At 59.9% G+C, this 18,855-nt stretch overlaps 1 protein-coding gene across 6 annotated transcripts in view; it reads right to left on the reverse strand.

Moving 5' to 3' along the window:
- The window catches only part of COL27A1 (collagen type XXVII alpha 1 chain), a 133,455-nt gene that overhangs the window by 40,024 nt on the left and 74,576 nt on the right, over positions 1 to 18,855 (reverse strand). For all 6 annotated transcript variants that reach the window (XR_011995411.1, XM_026002815.2, XM_072727562.1 and 3 more), the window contains 9 exons: positions 17,528 to 17,581; positions 17,317 to 17,370; positions 15,635 to 15,679; positions 14,362 to 14,415; positions 12,591 to 12,635; positions 8,092 to 8,145; positions 6,215 to 6,268; positions 5,947 to 6,000; positions 1,802 to 1,855 (listed from right to left, as the gene is read on the reverse strand). Coding sequence is in view for 5 of the 6 variants with exons in the window: in XM_026002815.2 (XP_025858600.2) it covers positions 1,802 to 1,855; positions 5,947 to 6,000; positions 6,215 to 6,268; positions 8,092 to 8,145; positions 12,591 to 12,635; positions 14,362 to 14,415; positions 15,635 to 15,679; positions 17,317 to 17,370; positions 17,528 to 17,581 (468 nt within the window). In the remaining variant the exon portion in view is untranslated. The remainder of the gene's footprint in view (positions 1 to 1,801; positions 1,856 to 5,946; positions 6,001 to 6,214; positions 6,269 to 8,091; positions 8,146 to 12,590; positions 12,636 to 14,361; positions 14,416 to 15,634; positions 15,680 to 17,316; positions 17,371 to 17,527; positions 17,582 to 18,855) is intronic.

Here is an 18,855-nt window from a genome sequence, read left to right on the forward strand (position 1 = left end):
TGAAGAAGCTGGCCTGAGGTCCCAGAGCTGGTAACTGGGAAGGCCGAGACTTGCCCCTGTCCGAACCCAGAGCCCCCGCTCTTTCAGTCGAGGCCTGTGGACCCAGACCCTGTCAGCAGTTCTACCAAGAACAGAGGGGCTGAGGCCCTCGTCTTGTCCCCTCGTGCACACCCCTGCCCACCCCCTGTGAAGTGGCCAGTGGCCAATGGTGGACTATTAGGCCAGGGAGCCAGGGGGCCCGTCCCACAGGCTTTGCATTCCTGCCAAACCCAGCAGCGGCGGGAGGAGCTCACGTCCCGAAGCTTCCCTCCCGGCCCTGGAGACTTTTGATGTGGTCGGGAGCCTGGGTTTCCTCAAGCAGGACACACATTCTCCGAGCCACTGCCGGGAAGGGGTGCTGGAGACAGCTGGGGCAGCTCGGGGAGCTGAGGACCTGAATCTCCAGCTCGTCTGGCTTCCTGAGGGCAGGAGGCAGTGTGCACAGGGGCAGGGTGCAAGTGGCTGCCAATGGGCCTGGGTCCACTTGCAGAGACCCGGCACTGGGACCCAGCACTGGGAAGGGCCCTGCTGGGCCCCAGGAATGCCTCTTAATCCCCCCTCTCCCAGCCTGCCTGCTGGCCATCTGGTTTGGGGGAAAATTTAAAACCACTTGAAATTCAGCCAAGAGGAGACTAATCACAGATTCTCCCCCCCCCCCCCCCCCGTACGGAGGAGCTTGGATAGCAGGCCTGGGCTGTCCCTCGGCGCTACCTGGCCATGGCGGTCCCTCCTCCAAGGCTGCCTGGCCTAGCCCCGGTTCGCCAGCTGGGAGCAGAAAACCCCTCTATCCGCCCTCCCTGCACAACCGAAACTAAGACGGTGCCTGAGAGCCAGGTTCCCTGGCTTCAAATCCCAGCTCTGCCGCTTTCTGGCTGTGCAACCCGAGACAACTGACTCAACCTCCCTGTGCCTTAGTTTCCTTGTGCGTAAAATGGAAACCAGAAGCGCACCTTCTTTATAGAGTCGTGTTGAAGATTAAATGAGTTAACATATGTGATGGACAGTACCCGACCCGTAGGAAGTACCCGTGGTTGCCCCTGGCGACTGTGCGGAGGCCAGCCCTTGCTTAAAATCCTCTGTGGCTCCCCACTACCCTGGGAGCACAGCGCACAGGCCAGCTGTCGTTTGCAGGCTTGCCACCTGCTGGTTCCCGTCTCATCCCTCTCCTCCGACCCTCTGTTGAACCCACAGAGACCCCCAAATGTGCCTTCTCTTACCTTAGGGCTGGTGACCTTGCCTGGAACCTGGCGGCAGCTCCAGCACCCTCCTCTCCCTGAAGCAGTCTCTGCTACCCTGTCCAGGCTCCCAAGCTGCCTATGCTTCACCGTCCATGTGCCAATGCCCCCAGACAACCTATTTGACCTACTTGATTGAGCCATGGGGATAGCCATGGGGACAGCCATGGGTCACGCCTCTCCCATGCTCTGTGGCCTCTGCAGGGCCTCCACCAGTGGCTCTCAGACCGTCGGTGCTAAGTAAATGGTGCCCGAATGAACGAATGAACAAATGAATGGACAAAACACTGGTACCACGGAGCCTGGCTGTACCCACGGGATGCCAAGGCCTGTTGCTCAGAAATAGGGTAGAGGGGGGTGTCCCAAGGCTGACAGCCAGGCCCGGGATGAGCCTGGAACCCTGCCTGGTTCCATGAAAATCACAGATCTCAGGGCTGGGCAGGGGGCAAGGACCAGGAGGTAGTGTCCCTGTCAGATGGCCCCTGCCAGGGTCAGCACCCCCTCCCCGGGGGCTGGGCCCCACTTACCCAGAGTCCCTTTGCTCCCCTCATGCCTGGTGGTCCTCGAGATCCTGGAGGACCCTGTGGGGAGGAGAAAGAGTTTGGAGAAGCCTCCTTTCAGTTAGCAAGGGCGACCCAGAAGGCTAGGAGTGTGGGGGCAAAGCCTGGCCGCAGCCCTCAAACAGGCCTTGCTCGGGAATGGCCCCTGCCTGGGCCCCGTAGCCTCCACATAGAAGGGCTTGGCCCAGTGGGAAAAGCCATCCGACGGGGAGAAGCAGCCCACAAGCTATACCCCAGAGCCCGGGTCAACGGCCTGGGTTCAACGTGGTGGGCCTCCAGCCCTCCCGGGGAAGCCAGCAGTGAGGAGAAGCCTCCCTGGGTGGATGAGCCATTTCCTTCTGTATCTCAAAACCAACACCCAGAAGCTCCCATGACCTTCCTGACCAAAGGGCTCCCCAGATTCCATCTCCCCGTCTTCCTTCCAACAGCAAGGGGAACACGGCAGCCCGCATGCTCTCCCTCACCAAACCTCAGCTGCGACATCTCCTTCTGTCCAGAAGGCTCTGACCAGGGCAGAAAGAGCCTGGGGTCTGAGGGGGGGGAACCAGACCACAGCCCCGAGGTGAGGGAGGGAGAGGCGGGGATGTGGGGTGGCAAGACACAGGGAGGGAGGGAAGGAAGACACAGGGTTGCCTTTGTTCTTTGAGCTCTCAGCACCGAGCACAGCACAGGCCTACGACCAGGATTTGGGGATCTGTTGAATGAACCACGAACAGTCGAACCACAGAAGGGGTCAGAGGGTAGGAGGGGAGCCGAGAGGAAGCAGGTCGCCTCATGCCTAATCTCTGATCCGGGGTCCCGGCCCCAGCTGCACAGGGGGCGCGGCGCCTCCCCACGCCGGCCAGCCAGGACCCCTCCAGGAGCCTCCCGGCTCAGCAGCGAGCCTCAGACTGGGCGTGCTCCTTTGACAAGGAAGAGGCGGCTTCATCCCCCTCCAAATACCAGGGAGAGGCCCAGCTCCATTTGGGGCCTCGGGAAAAACTGGCTGTTCCATTTCTCTCTGGCCCCACGGCCTGGAGGAGCGCAGACCCTCGGTCAGCTGCAGCTGCCGGGCGGATGTGTGCGGCTGGTTCCCGCTCGCCCCTTGTCAGCAGAGCAAGCAGGGTGTGGACCCACACGCCTGGCCCAATATGAAGGCCGATCTGACTCCCGGATGGCGGGTGACAGCAAGATTGGGTGAGAATGAGCTATTTTATAGCAGGATCTCGGACAGCAAGACGGCACGTAATGCGTCACTGGGAAATTCAGGAGCCAAGTCTTTGCTTTGAGGCAGTCGAACCGAGTGCTCACAAGAACAGACTGCTCCCCCCGAGGAGCAGGTTCAAACCCCAGCCCTGCCGCCTTCCTAATTCTGGGACGTTGGCAAGTGATTGCAACTTTTTGGGCCTCAGTTTCCTCATCTGCGAAATGGGGTTAAGAAGAATCCCTACCTCGTGGAGCTTCTGGGACAACGAAATGACATGGAAGGTCCTCAGTAAAGGGTCGCTATCAGTTGTCTCGATGTGGGAAGGGGTCAGCGATGGGGAGGGGGGGTCCCAGAACCTGAGTGTCCCCAGTACCCCCAGGCAAACGAGGATAATGATCTCAGCTGACCTCAATGGGCTGTAGGAGAATGTGCATGTTCATGTGCTTGGAAAAGCGGGGAGAATGCTCATCAGACGTGACCGGTGTCATCAGAAATGTCACCTTAATGGCAGTAGTCCTACTCGTGGCAGTGGTAGTTACCGTGTCTAGTAAATAGTCATTATGACTAGTGTGGCTCATCGCACTTAGTCTGCATGTGGACGGTTCGCCAAGCATTGCACCTGGCGCGTATCTCTGATGCCTCCTAAGGGAGGGAGCTTGATGCTGGCCTACGGATGGCGAAACCGAGACACAGAGAGGCTATGAACGCTGCCAACAATCACCCAGTGAGTAAGTGGCCGGAGCCCCCAGAGATCCACGCGACCAGCCCCATGTGCAGCAGTGGCGGCAGGTCAGGGGCAGACCCCGGGGTCTGAAGGCAGCATGTGGCTGACCTCACTCAGAATGGTTGGAGGCGCCGAGGACGCAGAGCGGGGACGAGGTCAGGGGAGCCATGGAGTAGGGGACTCAGAGGAGGCCCAGAGCTCCCTTCCGTGTGCTGGTGTAGACGTCCCCACTGTTTTCCCACCTCCCACTGGCCTTCCGTTTTGTTCCAGCAACTCCGTTCCAGGCTCCTCTCCTCCCGCTGGACGGGTGGGGGGACTGAGGCCCAGAGAGGCTGAGGTCCAGGGGCACAGGAGCTACAGTTTGATGATGGACCCTCGCCTGGGCACCTCCCACCCCGACGGTCCCCGATCACTGCATCTCCAGGAGCATCTGCTGGGCCCTGGAACTTTCATCCCACGAACACTGGGGAGGGAGATGGGCCAGCAGCCTTCAGGCTGGGTGGGCTAGGACCCTCAGGTCCCAAGTTGGGCTCTGCAGCCCACCAGCCCACCCCTCCAGCCCCAGGCAGGAAGTGGCTTCTCCGCCTCCTTCTCGTTAATAGGGAAAAATACACCAACAGGAGCCCAGAGCGCTGGCTCTCATCCCACCTCTGCACAATCATTGAAAGGATTGTAGAGGACAGACAGCACCACCTGCGGCTCGCACCTCCGTCTTGGGATGATGAGCACTTGCGTCCAGGCTTCTCATCCCTGGCTAGTCCCTCCATCTCCCTCCTCAGGACCTAGCACTGCTCGGCACGTAGTAGGTGCTCAGTAAAGTTCTGTTAGTGAGTGAGAGGATGTTTCTACTCGGTACTCCCACTAGACAGGATCTTAAAAGCAGATATATTTCTCTTTTTTTTAAGATTTTATCTATTTATTTGGGACAGAGATGGTGAGACCATGAGCAGGGGGGAGAGGAGCAAAGTGAGAGGAAGAGGGAGAAGCAGACTCCCCACTGAGCAGGGTGCCAGTCAGGGATCGATCCCAGGACCCTGAGATCATGACCGGAGCCGAAGGCAGAGCCTTAACCGACTGAGCCGTCCAGGTGCCCCAGCACATGTATTTCTAATCATTCCTGCACCTTTTGGATTGAGCGTAGGCCCAGAACGCGGTAGGTGCACAGCAAAGTCTGGGAACTGAGCTGGCTTTGTTTCCCTAATTGGTGCAAAGAACTGGTGTGTGGTGCACACTTCCCTTGGATTCAGACCCTCAAAGGCTCCCGTTTCCTCCCTTATCAGACCCCAGGGAGTCCCTCAGTCCGGCCTTTGGAGGGAGCTGGGCAGCCCGAACTCATTGTCCCCCAGCCCTGCCCCGGGATCGTGCCTGGGCTGGTCCCCTTCCTCCAGCCCCCTCCCACCTGCCTGAAGCCCACCTCTCCACCTCTCCAGATGGGGCTCCCAGCCTTGAGCCCCAGCCTCGCCTCGACGGAGAGCCCCTCCCAGTCTCCATGCTCCATCAGCAGAGACAGAGGCAGCAGAAGCTCCAAGGGCTCAGAATGAGAGTCACCGCTCCCTGCCCCCAACATCACCCTCCAGAGAGTAGATGGGCCCACCCCCACCCCAGCTACCCTGCCTCTCCCACCCCTCCCTGCCTTGGGATCCTCAGGAATCTCCCCGGTTCCCCAGTCATCCCAAGAAGTCCAAGACCCCTGAGTCCTCACCCTTGTGCTCAGCCCAAGTGTCCCCAACATTTCCCATCTTCTCCCCTACGCTTCCTCCATAGCAGGTGTCACTTAGTTATTGGGTTCTCTCTCCCCCAAATGGCAGAATATAAGCTCCTAAAGGCAGTGGCTGTTTCCTGCCTTGCTGATGGCTGCACCGCCGGCTCCTAGAGCGGCTCCAGGCACACACGACACCGTATTTCCTGAGTGAAGGGGCAAAGCAGCAACGGCACTGATGGCCAACATGCTCCTGCACTAGCAACACGGCTACGTAACGAACACCAGCGGCCTGGTGTCATCTAACCCGCGTGATGACACGGTCACGGCCACGATGATCTTCTTTCTCTATGTTTCCACGAGCAAACTTTAGGTTCGATGATCTTTCCTGGCAAGAGGGAGCTGGGATTCAAATCCAGGTTTGTCTGACTCTGAGACCTGGAGACTCCTCACTGTTACTCGACAGTGGGTTTGAGCAAAGGGAACATGAGGGCTTTGCTTACCGGGGGTCCAGGCTCTCCGGGGGTCCCAACAGCACCAGGAGTTCCAGGATGACCCTACCAAGAAGGAGACGAGAGAGAAGGAGTCAGGTGAAGCAGGTGGCTCTTCCTCCTCCCACCCCGGCTGCCCTGGTCCCCGCCCCGGCCCAGCGCCGTAGGGGCAGCAGCCAGGCCTCTTGGAGGCCCGAGTACACGGAAGCGGGCAGAGGAGAGCAGAGCTGTCACCACCACTGTGACAGGAGCAGGCAGGCAGCACACACTGGCTCCTTACCATCGAGCCCTTGGGTCCGGGTGCGCCTGGGGGTCCCATCATGCCCCGGTCACCCTGTGATGGAGACAGCAAGGCAGGGAGGTCATGGCTGTGGGGTGGCTCTGTAGGAGGCAGGTGCAGAGGTCTTCCAGAGGCCAAAGAGGGAGAGGCAGGGACTTGTCCAAAGTCTACAGTCACATCACCCACGGTGGTGGCCGGGGAAGGGGTGCTGGGATTTCACTTGGCAGAAGCCGGGAACCCAGCAAGCCCCGGAGGGCTCAGCATCCACTGTGGCATGCCACCCAGCGGGCTTCCCTCGGGCATGGGCGGTCCTGATCGAGGATGCGCTGATGACATTGTCCCCTGTGATGCTGGCCCGCGTCACGTGGTCCTCACTGGGCCTGGCATCCCCTGGGCGGGCCTTGCAGAGGTGGCGATGGCCATAGAAGGCACGCTCACTCTTCCCATCCCCTGCCCAGAGAGGAGATGCCGGAGCATCTGAGATGCAATTCTTTTCCTCTTGACCCAATCCAGACCAACCGGGCAGAGATGGTGGAGGGAGGGGCTCTGGGTTTGAATCCTGATTCTGTGTTTGAGAGGCCCTGTGTTTTGCATCCACCCAGACACCATTTACTGAGCATCTATTACGTGCCTGGAGCAATACCCTAGCCCCTAAAGATGCGAAGGTGAGTAGTGCAGACAGACCTTGCTCACATGGGGAGCCCTCAGAGTGCTGCGGAGAGACACACAGAGCACCAACACAGGCGCAGACAGGTCCACACAATGAGGGCGTGCGTGCTAAGGCCCTTCGGTGGGGGATCTGACCCATCAGGGTGCGGGGATGTGGTGGGGCGGGCCTCCCTTGGGAAGACCTGCTACACCCAAGAGGGCAGAGAGGTGGCATTGGGGAGGGTGCACCTGGACAGGAGGACCAGCACGGGCAATGGTCTGTAGGTGAGGGGGGACCCAGAACGTTTGAGCAACAAAAGAAGGCCAGAGTTGGTTTGATATTGCACTCCAGTTGCGCAAGACGTGACCATCAGTGGCAACAGGGTGAAGGGTACGAGGGACCTTTCTGCACTGTTTTTTGCAACATCTTGTGATTCTCTAACTGCTTCAACATAACAAGTTAAATTAAAAAGAGAAGAAGAAGAGGAGAAAACAGGAAGGTGGAGAAGGAGACGGAGGGGAGCAGCTAGCGGTGGTGGCGGCCAGGGGGTCTGGGATCTGAGTGATGAGAAGTAAGGTCTCAGGAAGAGCCTGGAAAGGAAGGTGGGGCCGAACCAGGGCAGAGGTTTCCTCTCTCGGGACCTCAGGTTCTCTGTCCATCAGCTCCCCAGAAGGCCCGCTTGGGGGGTGGATAAGGCCACTGACGGAAAGCAGGTGGGAAAGAGGCACAGGGTGCTTGGGGGCTGGGAGCTAACCCGCGGCAGGGAGAGGTGGGGGCCTCGGGCACCGAACCTGATTCACATCCCGGCGCTGCCACTCTCTACCTGGGTGGCCTGGGCCTGGTCACCTCCCCCGTGTGAGCCCCGGTTATCTGGTCTGTATAACACGGCTGCTGGGGGGTGGTGACAGGGATGCCTGAGGAACTCTGTCCTTTCTTAAAAGGATGGCTCTCCGCCTCCCGCCTGTCGCCCACACCTGTTCGGGGCCCGTGCGCAGCCAGGAGGGCCCACGCCTTGCGAAGGAGCCACCTGTCACCCAGAGTCACGCGGCGGTGGCAGTGCCGCCGGGAGGGCAGGACAGAGCCCCTGGGCAGTGCCAGCAATGGGGGCAGTGGCTAAGGAGAAGCCGGGGAAAGGTGCCGAAATCCCCACGACACCCGGGCCCTTCCTCCTCTTCCAGCTTCAGCCGCAAAGTTGCACTTGTTTCGGTACCGTCCCCGCATAACTCACCTTTTCTCCCATGATCCCAGGCTCCCCGACCAGACCGATGAATCCCAGAAGTCCCTAGAAGACACGCGCCCGCGAGCAAGAGAAAAGGGGAAGGCCCGTGAACCCGGGGACGGCGAGTCAAAGGCCACGGGCGGGCGGCGGCTCCCCGGCCCTGCGGCCCCTGCCCGCGCCCCCTGCCCCGCCCGGGCCCCAGCAGGCCTGGGGCTGCCACGGAGGAGCTGCCTCTCTCCAGGCACTGTCCTGACTTCCCTCACTCCTCCAGATGGTTCTGATTTCGGAGCCAAGCGGTGGGGCCGCTGCCAGCATCCCTGGGAGCGCCGCACATTCTTCCCGCGCCAGGAGCAGGCTGGGAGGCGGCCGCGTTTGGGGGGTGGCCGTGCTGGGAAGAGCCCTGCCTGCTAGACTCGGTCCCCATCGCTCAGGGCTCTGGGGGCCGTCTCCAAGAGAGAAGCAAACGGGCTGGCCAGGATGGAAACAGCGGGCAGCCTCCGCCAAGAGCCTGCTTCACAGGGGGGACGCGGAGGCCTCCACGCGGTCCCCTGAAAGGCTCCCTCTGCTTTCTGAAGGGCGCACACGCACTCACACTGTGGTTCCTGTCGCTCTTTCTAACTCCACTGGGTGATAACTCGCCTCGGGTTCCAGGGGCTCTTCTAGGTGGCCGTGGGCCTCGCTGGCCATGCCAGACGCACCCACGCCCGCGCGGCCAGGTTCAGCAACCCGGAGGAGACACCCGGGAAAGCAGACGATTCCTTGTCCAGACCCCAAGCCCCCCCACCCCCGGCGGACGGGGTGTCTCGCACAGTTCAGAGGGGCAACAGCGGCTTTGGAAGGACTCAGGTTTGCAGCCAGGAGTTTCCGGGAGCATCAGGAAAGGCCGACTGAGAGGGAGGAGTGGATCCGTCCCCCACGAGCTGCTCCCTGTCCCCCAAGCGGATCCAGAAAGGAACGAGACCCTGAAGCTGAGCGGACACAGGTCAGAAGTTGCAAGCTGTGCGCTCAGGCGGGGAAGCTGGCCAAGGCGTCAATCAACCGGGGTGAGAAAACGGTGCCCATTTCCAAAGGCTTAGCTCTGTGGGTCTCGGAGACCGTTGTAAAGTGGCAGCTCAGGCCACAACTGTGTGTGTCTTGCAGCTGCAGCCTGGGATTCAGCTCTGGTCCGTGGGGCTCCAAGGCCCATGCACTCGTCCCTCCACCCGGGGACCCCCAAAGCGAGTGGTCGTGAGCAGGGCACAGATCCCCTGGCACGCCTGCACCAATGCCACACGGTGGAGGGTCCTGGGTCCCTGGGCTCCGAGACCCTTCGGGGTTGAAGCATGAGGTGTGAGGGGTGAGGTACAAGGCATGAGGTCATGGCTAGCAAGTCACGGACCATGACCAAGTATTTGACATTTACAACAACTTACTTAAAAAAAAAATTAGAGCATTTTCAAGGTGACGGCATTATTAATAACAATAGCTGGCACTTACCGAGGGCCAAGCCCTGAACCTGATATTTTTTCTGGCACCGTCAGTCAGTCGTCAGGCTTGGGGACCCTGGGCAAGTCCATGGAGCCTCTCTGAGCCTCATCGTTGGCGGGGGGGGGGGGGGGGGGGCAGGGGGCACTTGAGATAAAGGTCTCTCCCTATCTCCCCGGGGTTGCTCTGAGTCTTGAAGATAATGCATGGCACATGTAGGCACTCAATAAATGCTAGTTCCCTCCCATCCCGTTCTAATTTATTTTAAAAGGGCAGAGGGTTAACACAGAGGCCCGAGCGCCCCACTAGGGAGCACTCAGACATTTAGAGGATGCTGAGCGACGGGAATAAAAACGGCTCTGTTAAGAGGCCCCTGCCCGACTGGCCCAGAGAAACAGAAATTTCATAGCTACTTTAAATTTATGAGTTGTTGGGTCCTGGAAGGCAGGCGGGCCATAAACCTCAAACAAGAAGCCAAGCAGGATCCTAATGAATAAGAGCCATACAGCAAGTGCCCCGTCTCCCCACCCGGGCCCCCAGGACACCCATGGGGCACTGTCCCGGAAGATCCTGGCAGGCCCGTCCTGCGGGTGGAGAGGAGGCTGGCCTGGAGGCCCAGGGCTTCCACCTGGCCGGGGCGGGGGGGGTGGAGGAGCAGCCCTGACCGCCGCGGGAGGACACGGGGGAGGAGGCAGCACCAGATCAGAGTCCCCGATGTGGGGAAGGAGGTGGCCCTGGTCCCCCTCCCTCATATGGCATTCTGCTCGGGCACGGAGTACACCTGAGAAGCAGACAGCGGTAGGTCCTCTGCTGGAACAGTTGTCTCTGGTGAGCGTTTGCAGCCCCGGCCCCTCCCTGGATGGAGCTTCTTCAAGGCAAAGCCGGCCTGTGATCACCCTCGTGCGCCCAGCACCGAGCACAGGGCCTGCTGACGAGCCCTCTGCACTCTCGCTAGCTGTCACCAAGGGGCAAGGGCTCAGGAGCTCACAGGATTATCCAGTCCCTCTAAGGCCCGTCTTGGGAGCCCAGCAGCCCTGAGGGTCAACCTTGGCTCTGACACGCCTGTGTTGCCGTCGAGGAGAGCCTGACAAGTGAGCTCACTTCTCAGAGCCGGACTCTCCTCACTCGTGAGATGGGGTTACCGAGCCACCCTGGGGCTGCGGAGGAGAGCGCAGGCGGTGGTGGAGAAGGCGCTGGGCCTGGAGCCCGGTCCCTAACGGGAGCCCAATCAGTGCCGATGCATACGTGCCTAAGGGGGACCTCAGAACCTTTGCCGGGACCCTTGGATTCTGCTGTGGACGACTGGTGCCTGCCCCTTCCCAGCCCGGGCCCCAGCGCTGCCTCACGGTTCAGGCAGGGCTGTTTCCAGCGGCGGTCCCAGTAGCCGGGCAGCTAGACCGGGCTGGGCGCCGGTCCTCCTGGCCACCCCCCCCCCCCCCCCCGCCGGCTTTGCCACTACCTTACTCAGTCACTCTTATTAATGAGATTGCCGACGTGGGCTAGGATCCCGGGGTCTACACTGGGGTTTCCGGAAGGCCCCGTGGATGGAATTCAGGGGCAGTCCCTGAACTTAAAGAGGAAAAAAAAAAAAAATCACGACTCTTCTTTCCACCGACCTCTGATGGAAATTTAGCACATCCCTCAATTCTGAGCGTAGGCGACGAACCCACGGTACCTGTTACTGTCACAGATAGGCACATGTCACATTACAGTCATTGTTGCAGATTTCAAAACGTGTCACTAAGGCTTGTCGCTGCTTCAAATTTGAGGTCGTTAGCAGGCCTGCTGCTGGATCTCGTTATGCAACGCATTAATAAAGAAGCCCGTCCGAGACTGGGTCACCTTGAACGCACTTTCACGATTGTATTTCATTATCATCGATTTCCTCTGTAATCCTTCGTTTTGCACTTGATGCATTTAAAAACTTTATTACGGGACGGGGTCCACAGGACCCGGGGACAGAGTGCTTTGTTTGCAAGGACCCTCTGTGTCCCGACATTCTAAGATTCTGAGGATCTATTTCCCGAGGGCCCTTCCCATCAGCATAAGTATGAAATTAAATTTGCTGATCGCATGGCCTTCTTCTTCTTCTTCTTTTTTTTTTTTTCCAATCAGGAAATATATGCAGGCCGTGACAGCCCTTCCAAACTCCTGGGCTTCCCACAGAATGCGCTCGAATGACACTGGAAAGGTTTCAAAAATCCAGTCCACCCCCTGCTTTAATTCCTTTCTTCCCGCCAACAGATGTTGCAGGCCTGGTGAGGAAGCCCATCGTGCACCGCTCTCACGCCACTGACGGCGTTTCTCAGCAGAGGCAGATTCTTCTGGGTCCCCGACGCTATCCCCCCTCCTGCACGAGGCAGCCCCTTGCAGGGTTTAAGGGAGTGCAGGAGACTGCTACCTTTCCACCTGGCCCCCAAGCCCAGAGGTTAAGCTTTCGGGGGGTGCCGGGCTGTCCGTCCCCCACCACCCACCCCCGGCACTCACAGCTGCTTCTCCGTAGCATCCAGGACCCTGGATCACCAAAATGAAGGTCGTGATTCTCAAACCTCCCCTGTCATGACAACTTGTAAACTCTTCTCCTCTTCAGACCTTGGCCTGACTTCCCACCTAGCCGGAGCCACTGATCTGAGTTTCACTTTCCTCGTAAGTGAGGGTTGCCTGAGCGAGAGCCCCTGGCAGGTGGCTACGCTTCTCCCGGTTTCAGCTGCCCTATCTGTCAACGGAGCATAGCCGGCGAGTCTCGAAGGCTCTTCCAGTTGTAATGTTCTGGGAGCAGAGTCATGGAATCCCTTTGGGCAAATGCTCCGAAAACATCCACAGGGCCAGGCCAAGGCGCTGTGATTCGGGGCTTTCTCACTCGGTGACTTTACCTCGCTGAGAGTCAGCGACCATCCCCATCAAAGGGGAGACAAGCTAACTGACCCCAGCAGCCTACACGGGCACGGAAGGCGGATGCGTGTGGAGCGCTGCGCAGAAGGGCTCGGCACAGAGGAAGCGCGTGATAGAGTCATTGTGTTCGGAGACACAATGTGTGGACTCACCTGCTCACCCACAGGCCCTGGCCGCCCAGCGTCGCCTGGCTCCCCCTGCAAAGAGGAAAAGAGGAGCATCACTTATGGGTGATGGGAGTGTAGGGCCCCCCCGCCGCCCCCGCACAGGGAACAGCCACAGGTAACTGGCCTCGTCCCTACCAGTAGGGAAGGACAGAAAACCTCAACCCCAGTGTCTGGCCTTGCAGAGACCTCAAACAAACGGTGGAAGCAATGGGACCCTTGCACAGAACCTCTGGCCCCAGACACGGCCCTAGCCGCCCATTCCCTGAGTGGTCCCCTTGGCAGACTACCTGGTACCCTGATGTCTGTATCGAATTTGGGCTGTTCATCAACCCGCTGCATTTTGTGGAGGCGGCGACTGAAGCTCAGAGGGGCTCGGATCTGCTCCAGGCCACACAGCAAGCTAGAACTTTGGTCCAACTGATTGAAATCTCCATTCCTACTGTTCACCAGGCTGCCCCACCACGGGAAGAGCAGGGAACCCGAGAGTCGGGGCACTTGGATCCTAGATCCTGACCCACCAGGGCTCTGAAAGCAGCTGGCAAAAGGATCGGTGAGCCTTGTCGCTGCCCTGGGCTCAGCCTCCCCCAGCCATAAATAAGGGAAATCACACTCGTTTGTCTCGTAGGCTATTTCCAGCTCTCATGCTTGGTGGCCTCCTGTAGCCTTGTCTGCCAGCTTTGTCCCGAGCTGGGGTGGCTCCTGCTCCTCAGGCAGCCACAGCCGCCCTGGTCTCCCCCCGGTGTGAGCTGGAGAGGCGAGCAGCCCCGTGGGATAAATCCACCCAGGCTATGTCACCGCTCCCACCACAGAAACCCAGCTGGCCTCTGAGGGAGAAAGAGCGAGACCTCAGAGGGCAGGACAAAGGGCGACACTAGCCCAGCGAGCCAGGAGTCTGGCTACAAATGGATGTGGCTCACCGCAATCAGGGTTCGAGCCTCATCTTTCCCTCCAGCTCTTCCCCCAGACCTCACGCTCATGAGAAGCAGAGGGGCCCAGACAGACACACGGGCCATGTCCCCTGCGTGGAGGGGGCCGCGGATGACCTGAGCTACCCTGGCTCTGCGCTAACGCTCGTGCGCCTGCCCAGCTGTAAACGTGGCCCAGCACTCTCCTTCTGGGACGGCTTGGAAAATCCAGCCCTCAAGAGGAGTCCTTGGAAAGCCACTAAGCGAGGCTGCCCATGTGCTGAGCATCATCACTCTCCCACCCAGGCCAGTGCTTTCCTGATAAATTAAAAAATAAAAAAACTGCTAACAAATGTAATAGATAATTACTGCACCTAATGAGGGAAAGCTGGAGACCCACAAAAGGAACAGAACTGCCCCACCGCCCGGGAGAGAGCCCCTGTCTACACCGCAGCCTCTGCTCTGAGCCGCCGGGAATGCAACCGGCCCCTGCAGCAGGTTGGTCCCGTAACCCTCCACCTGTCACCTGCCTCCTACCACGGCCTCACCACCACCTCCGTGCGCACAGGCGTCTTACCAGCTTGTAAACTCCTCCGCTGCACCGTCTTTGGTGGCTGCCCTGCGTCCCGTTATGTGACCACTACCCCACTGTTGGACATTTAGGTTCTGTTCATTCTTTCCTCTCTGTTACCACTGTGCTGTGATAAATGGGGATCACTCACCCCCTTCCCACACCTGCCCGGGGACTGGGATTCTTCACGGGGCCCTCATTTGCCGGTCCCACCTTTCTTCTGTTCCCCTGTTGTTCTATCCCACCCCCCGCAAGCCCAGTCACTCCCAGGTCCCCTCACCTTCACGCCGTCTGGGCCTGGCCGGCCAGGAAACCCCTTCCTGCCAGGTTGGCCCTGCAAACAGAGAGAGGTGAGTGAGGGGGGCTAGGTGGGTGGGTAGTGTTGCTTGGGGGGGGTCCCAGTGCTGGCACAATGCCCCAGGGGGCCAGGGGTGCAGAGCCCGGAGAGCCCCAGGCTGCCAGCCATTCTGGAGATGCAGAGGTGGGGGGGTGGGGGGTCTGCAGCTGTGTGACCTCAGGGACGTCTCCCCTCCCAGGCCAGTCCTGTTTGTAAATGGGGATGTTGAAACCTGCTTTCAAGGAACGAGGAAGAGGAAGGACCTGGACGGAAGATACAGGCAGGGCCCAGGGGACTGGAGAGTCTATGCCAGCGGTTCTCAGAGTGTGGCCCGGGGACCCTCGCGGGAGACCCGTGACGTCAGAGCTAGGTTCACAATAGCGCCTAGACGTCGCTGGCCTGTGTCTCTCACTCTCGTGAGTGTAAGCGGAGATTTCCAGAGGCTACATGACATGTGGTATCGTCAACGGGTTGAATGCAGAAGCAGATGGGAGATTCCAGCTGACTTCTATTAGAGCAGACATTAAAGAGATTTGCAAAACCGGTCAAACAATGCCACTCTTTTCATTAGATTATTTTGCCTCGGAAAATATAGCTGGTGGGTGTTTTGCTTTGTTATGAAACTATTATTTTTGTGAACACGGAGTGGGCTGATTATTATTTCAAATGGATTAATAAACACACTTGAAAGTTTTCAGTTTTGATGACTAATATCAATAGATGGAACTCACACAGAGAAAAGCTTTTGGGGGCTCCATTCCTTCCTTTTTAAGAGTGTAAATGGGCCCCAAGGATGAAGCGATTGTGCACGGCTGGTTTACACCACCACCCGCCCGGGGAGGACCTCGTGGAAGACCGCTCGGGGCAGGGCCGTCGCGGGGAGCAAGGTGAGGCTCTGGACGATGAGACACGGGGCTGCCCCGCCCGTCTTTGGGCCTGATGGCCTTGCGTGAAACTCAGACCAGCAATGCCGCCCTCACGGAGACTCAAATGAATGAGAGCGGACGCAAAGCCCATCCCACAGCAGCTGGATGAGCGCAGCCGGTCGGTTTCCTGCCTCGTCTCTCTATCCTTTGCGTCTGTTCCAATCCCCTCACCGGCTGGCCCAGGGCTCCCGCCGATGACTTCTCTGCAGAGCACCAGCAGGTGCTGCCTCTCTGCACACCGCCGGCACAGGAATGACAAATCCCACCTGCCCGGCGCCAGGGACACTCACCTCTAAGCCAGGGGCCCCGGGTGGCCCCATGGGTCCCTCATCTCCCTAGAGTTGGGAGACACAAGAGAGGAAAAAGGAGAAATTAGTCCAGGGAGAGACTCGGAGAGCTTGACCTGTAAGGAGGGAGAGGGGGTGGACAGAGGAGAGTCCTCCTGGACCCCGAGAAATGGTCCACTTGGTCTGCCCACTTGGACCCCCACCCAGGCTACACAGGGCCTTCCACGTGAATGGGGCTCCTGAACATGACACCTGAACGTGACAGGCCCCGGGTTCGTGGCAGTGCTGGGCAGAGTCAAACCCCATCATACACTGTAGGTACAGAGCCTCAGACGACAGCTCAAAGATATGAGCTCTGTTCTGAGCTCCACCAACCATGCAGTGGCAGACCTTAGCCTCACTGTGCCTCAGTTTCCCCATCTCTAAGATGGTGCAGGACGGAGAGGACCATGCTAAGGATGATGACTACCCTAAGTTGCATTCCTGGAGGACAGCGATGGTCTCTTACTCTTTTTTGAGGCCCTGCGCCCTACTCCGCCACAAAAATCATTCAGGATGGGTGTGCAGGGCCTCACGGACGTGTGGGGAGTGAAGGTGGGGTCCAGGGGCATGAGGAGGGAGCAGGTGGAGAAGCGGACGAAGGCAGGGGTGGATGAATGAATCCACGGAGACGGGAGCAAGCAGCAGGCTCTCGCGCCGTAATGTGGGTGTAGACGGGGGCACGTGGCTGGCGCCGGCCCTCCGTCCTCACCCCTCCCTTTCCACTCCTGGCCCTCCCGCAGGCGAGGGCAGCCTCCAAACCGGCCTCTCTGGCGTGCCAGGCCTAACCCAGAGGCCCCCTCTGGGGCCACCCCCCAACCCAGCTTCCAGGAAAGCAGCCCCACGTGGCCACTCCCCGAGCCAGCGCTGGGGCCCCGCCAGACCCAGAACCAGCCTGCAAAGGGATCCGTGTCAGCTGGATGCCTGCCTGTGGTTGTGGTGAGTCCGGGCCTCCTGCACCCTCACTCGGGGCTGTCTGTTTGTCCCGGGGACCTTGGGGCCGGAGCCTAGGTGGGGGGGTGCTCAGGTACAGGCAAAATCTGGGGCTCGCCCGCCGGGTGCCCAACAGGCCCACCCACGGGAAACGTCTCGATCCCCTTGAGTATGAATGAGGAAACAAGCAAATCTTCACTCTGCCGTTTGCTAGCTCTGCAAGTCCTGTCATTCTCTGGGATGCCCCCCCCCACCCCACCCGCCCGGCAGCTCCCAGGAGCAGGGAGTTAACAGCACAGGGTCTATGTCACGGGCTTTGGGCTCAAGCCGACACGGATCTGAAGCCCGACCTGCGGCCGCTAACCATGGTACCCAACGCGGTGTCCCCCACCCCCAGGGCCCAGGGCCTCCCCTCCGACCTCTGGGAACTGTGCTGCGGGCAGGAGCAGGGGCAGTGGCCTCCTGGGGGAGACCCCCGGGCAGTGGGGGCCCCACAGAAGTGGAAGGTCGCCTGCCAGCCAGGCCAGGCCAGAGAAAGACCGTGGCAAGGTGACGGGCTAGGGCTGTAAGGGATGAGCGGGAGGGCGAGCCTGAGGCCTCCCAGGGTGGTGTCCTGGCTGAAGGGCCCCGGCCCCTGGCTCAGGCCTCCAGGACCCAGGCCGGAGCAGACAGGGCTGCAGGGGACGGGCGGGGACAGGGCCAGATGGTCTCACCTCGGGCCCCAGCTGCCCACGGGGTCCCGGCAGGCCTCGAGCTCCAGGCTTACCCTGGTGAGAAGGGAACAAAGAGCGGTCTCAGAGGCGGCACCTCCGTGTCCATCAGAGGCTGGCAAGGCCCCCAGCAATCCCACGTCAGGTCGCCAGCCTTGGAGGCCTGTGGCTTCCACACAGCAGTTCGCTTCGACGGCCCTGCGCAGGGACTCACCTTCATGCCTTCTGGGCCGTTGTCCCCAGGGGGGCCAATGTCTCCGGGGAATCCCTGAGGGGAAGCAGAGAGCAGGGGTCACCCATGGGTAAAGGGAAGTGCTTGGAGGGAGACCGACCCAGGGTTTCCATCCCTTCCTGCATGGGACGGGACCCTGGGCGGGCCAGTTAACCACCTGGATGCCGCAGTCCTGTTCTAGAACAGGGATCTGGGCGAGAGCCCGCACATCCCAGAGAGCTGCTGAGATGAAACGAGACAATGCAAGGAAGTGCCGAGCACCGGACCAAGCGCGCAGCCCCCCCCAGGTTGTGTGACCCAGAACCTCCCAAGTCCCGGGCCTGAGGCAGCCAGAGCCCCGCAGCCAGCCCTCCTCCTCTGCCCTGGGAAATGGCATCCTTTGATTGCAGTGATCCTGCAGCTACGATTCTAGAATGTTCTGGGCGTGCTACAACTTTGAAGGGCTTGGAACACACCGAGGTTATGGTTAAGCTCAGCCCCTCGTCTCCGGAGCTGAGGTGCCCCCTGCATCCGGGCCGGGCGTGTCGGACTCGGCCCCGCACCACCAACGAGGAGGCCGCGCTGCTCCCACACCAAGCCTGTTCCCGATGGGCGGCTGTGCAGGGGAGGCCTCTTCCCGACGCCGAGCAGAACCCTGCCCCTTCCCCTTGACAACCTCCTGCCACCCCCGTAGGGCTGCACAAAGCTGCACAAAGCTCGGGACGGGGGTGGCGGGGAGGGGGTCCTTCTTTCCACAGGGGTCTTTGCATAATTCGGAGGCCACTTATCCCCTCCCCCAGAGGCCTGCCCTTTGCTGGCCCTTCAGTGGCTTCACGCTGGGGCCCCTCCGTTTTGCCAACCTCTAGTCGGTCGGCATCCATTGTTGGCCATCGCTAGGGTGCCCAAGCTCCTCTGGGTGCGAACAGACCAGCAGAGGCCAGCACAGGAGTATCCCCTTCCTTGTTTGAGGTGTCATACCTCTGCTGATTCATCCTAACACCACAGGCACTTCTCAGGCAGCCCCTCTACTCTCTTAGTTTCCTGACAACTAGAAACCAAAATCTCCTTACGTGAGTCCCGGAGACCGAAATGCCTCCTCCTGCGTCGCCTCCGTATGTAGCTCTTTCCCTTCCTCTCTGATCTTTGGGTGACTCCCATTAAACTCCCGCTCTAACATCCTCTCACCCTTCTTACTGGCCAAGGCAAGAACGGGTCTGAACTCTGAGCTATCACCGAATGCCCAAGCTCCCACATACGTCTCTTCACACCGAGAGGCGCAAAGTCCTGTCCTGTCACCAACGCACCACATGACCCCGGGCAGGTTCTGGAGC

The sequence above is a fragment of the Vulpes vulpes genome, chromosome 12 (genome assembly GCF_048418805.1).
Source record: "Vulpes vulpes isolate BD-2025 chromosome 12, VulVul3, whole genome shotgun sequence".
NCBI classification, from domain to species: Eukaryota; Metazoa; Chordata; class Mammalia; order Carnivora; family Canidae; genus Vulpes; species Vulpes vulpes.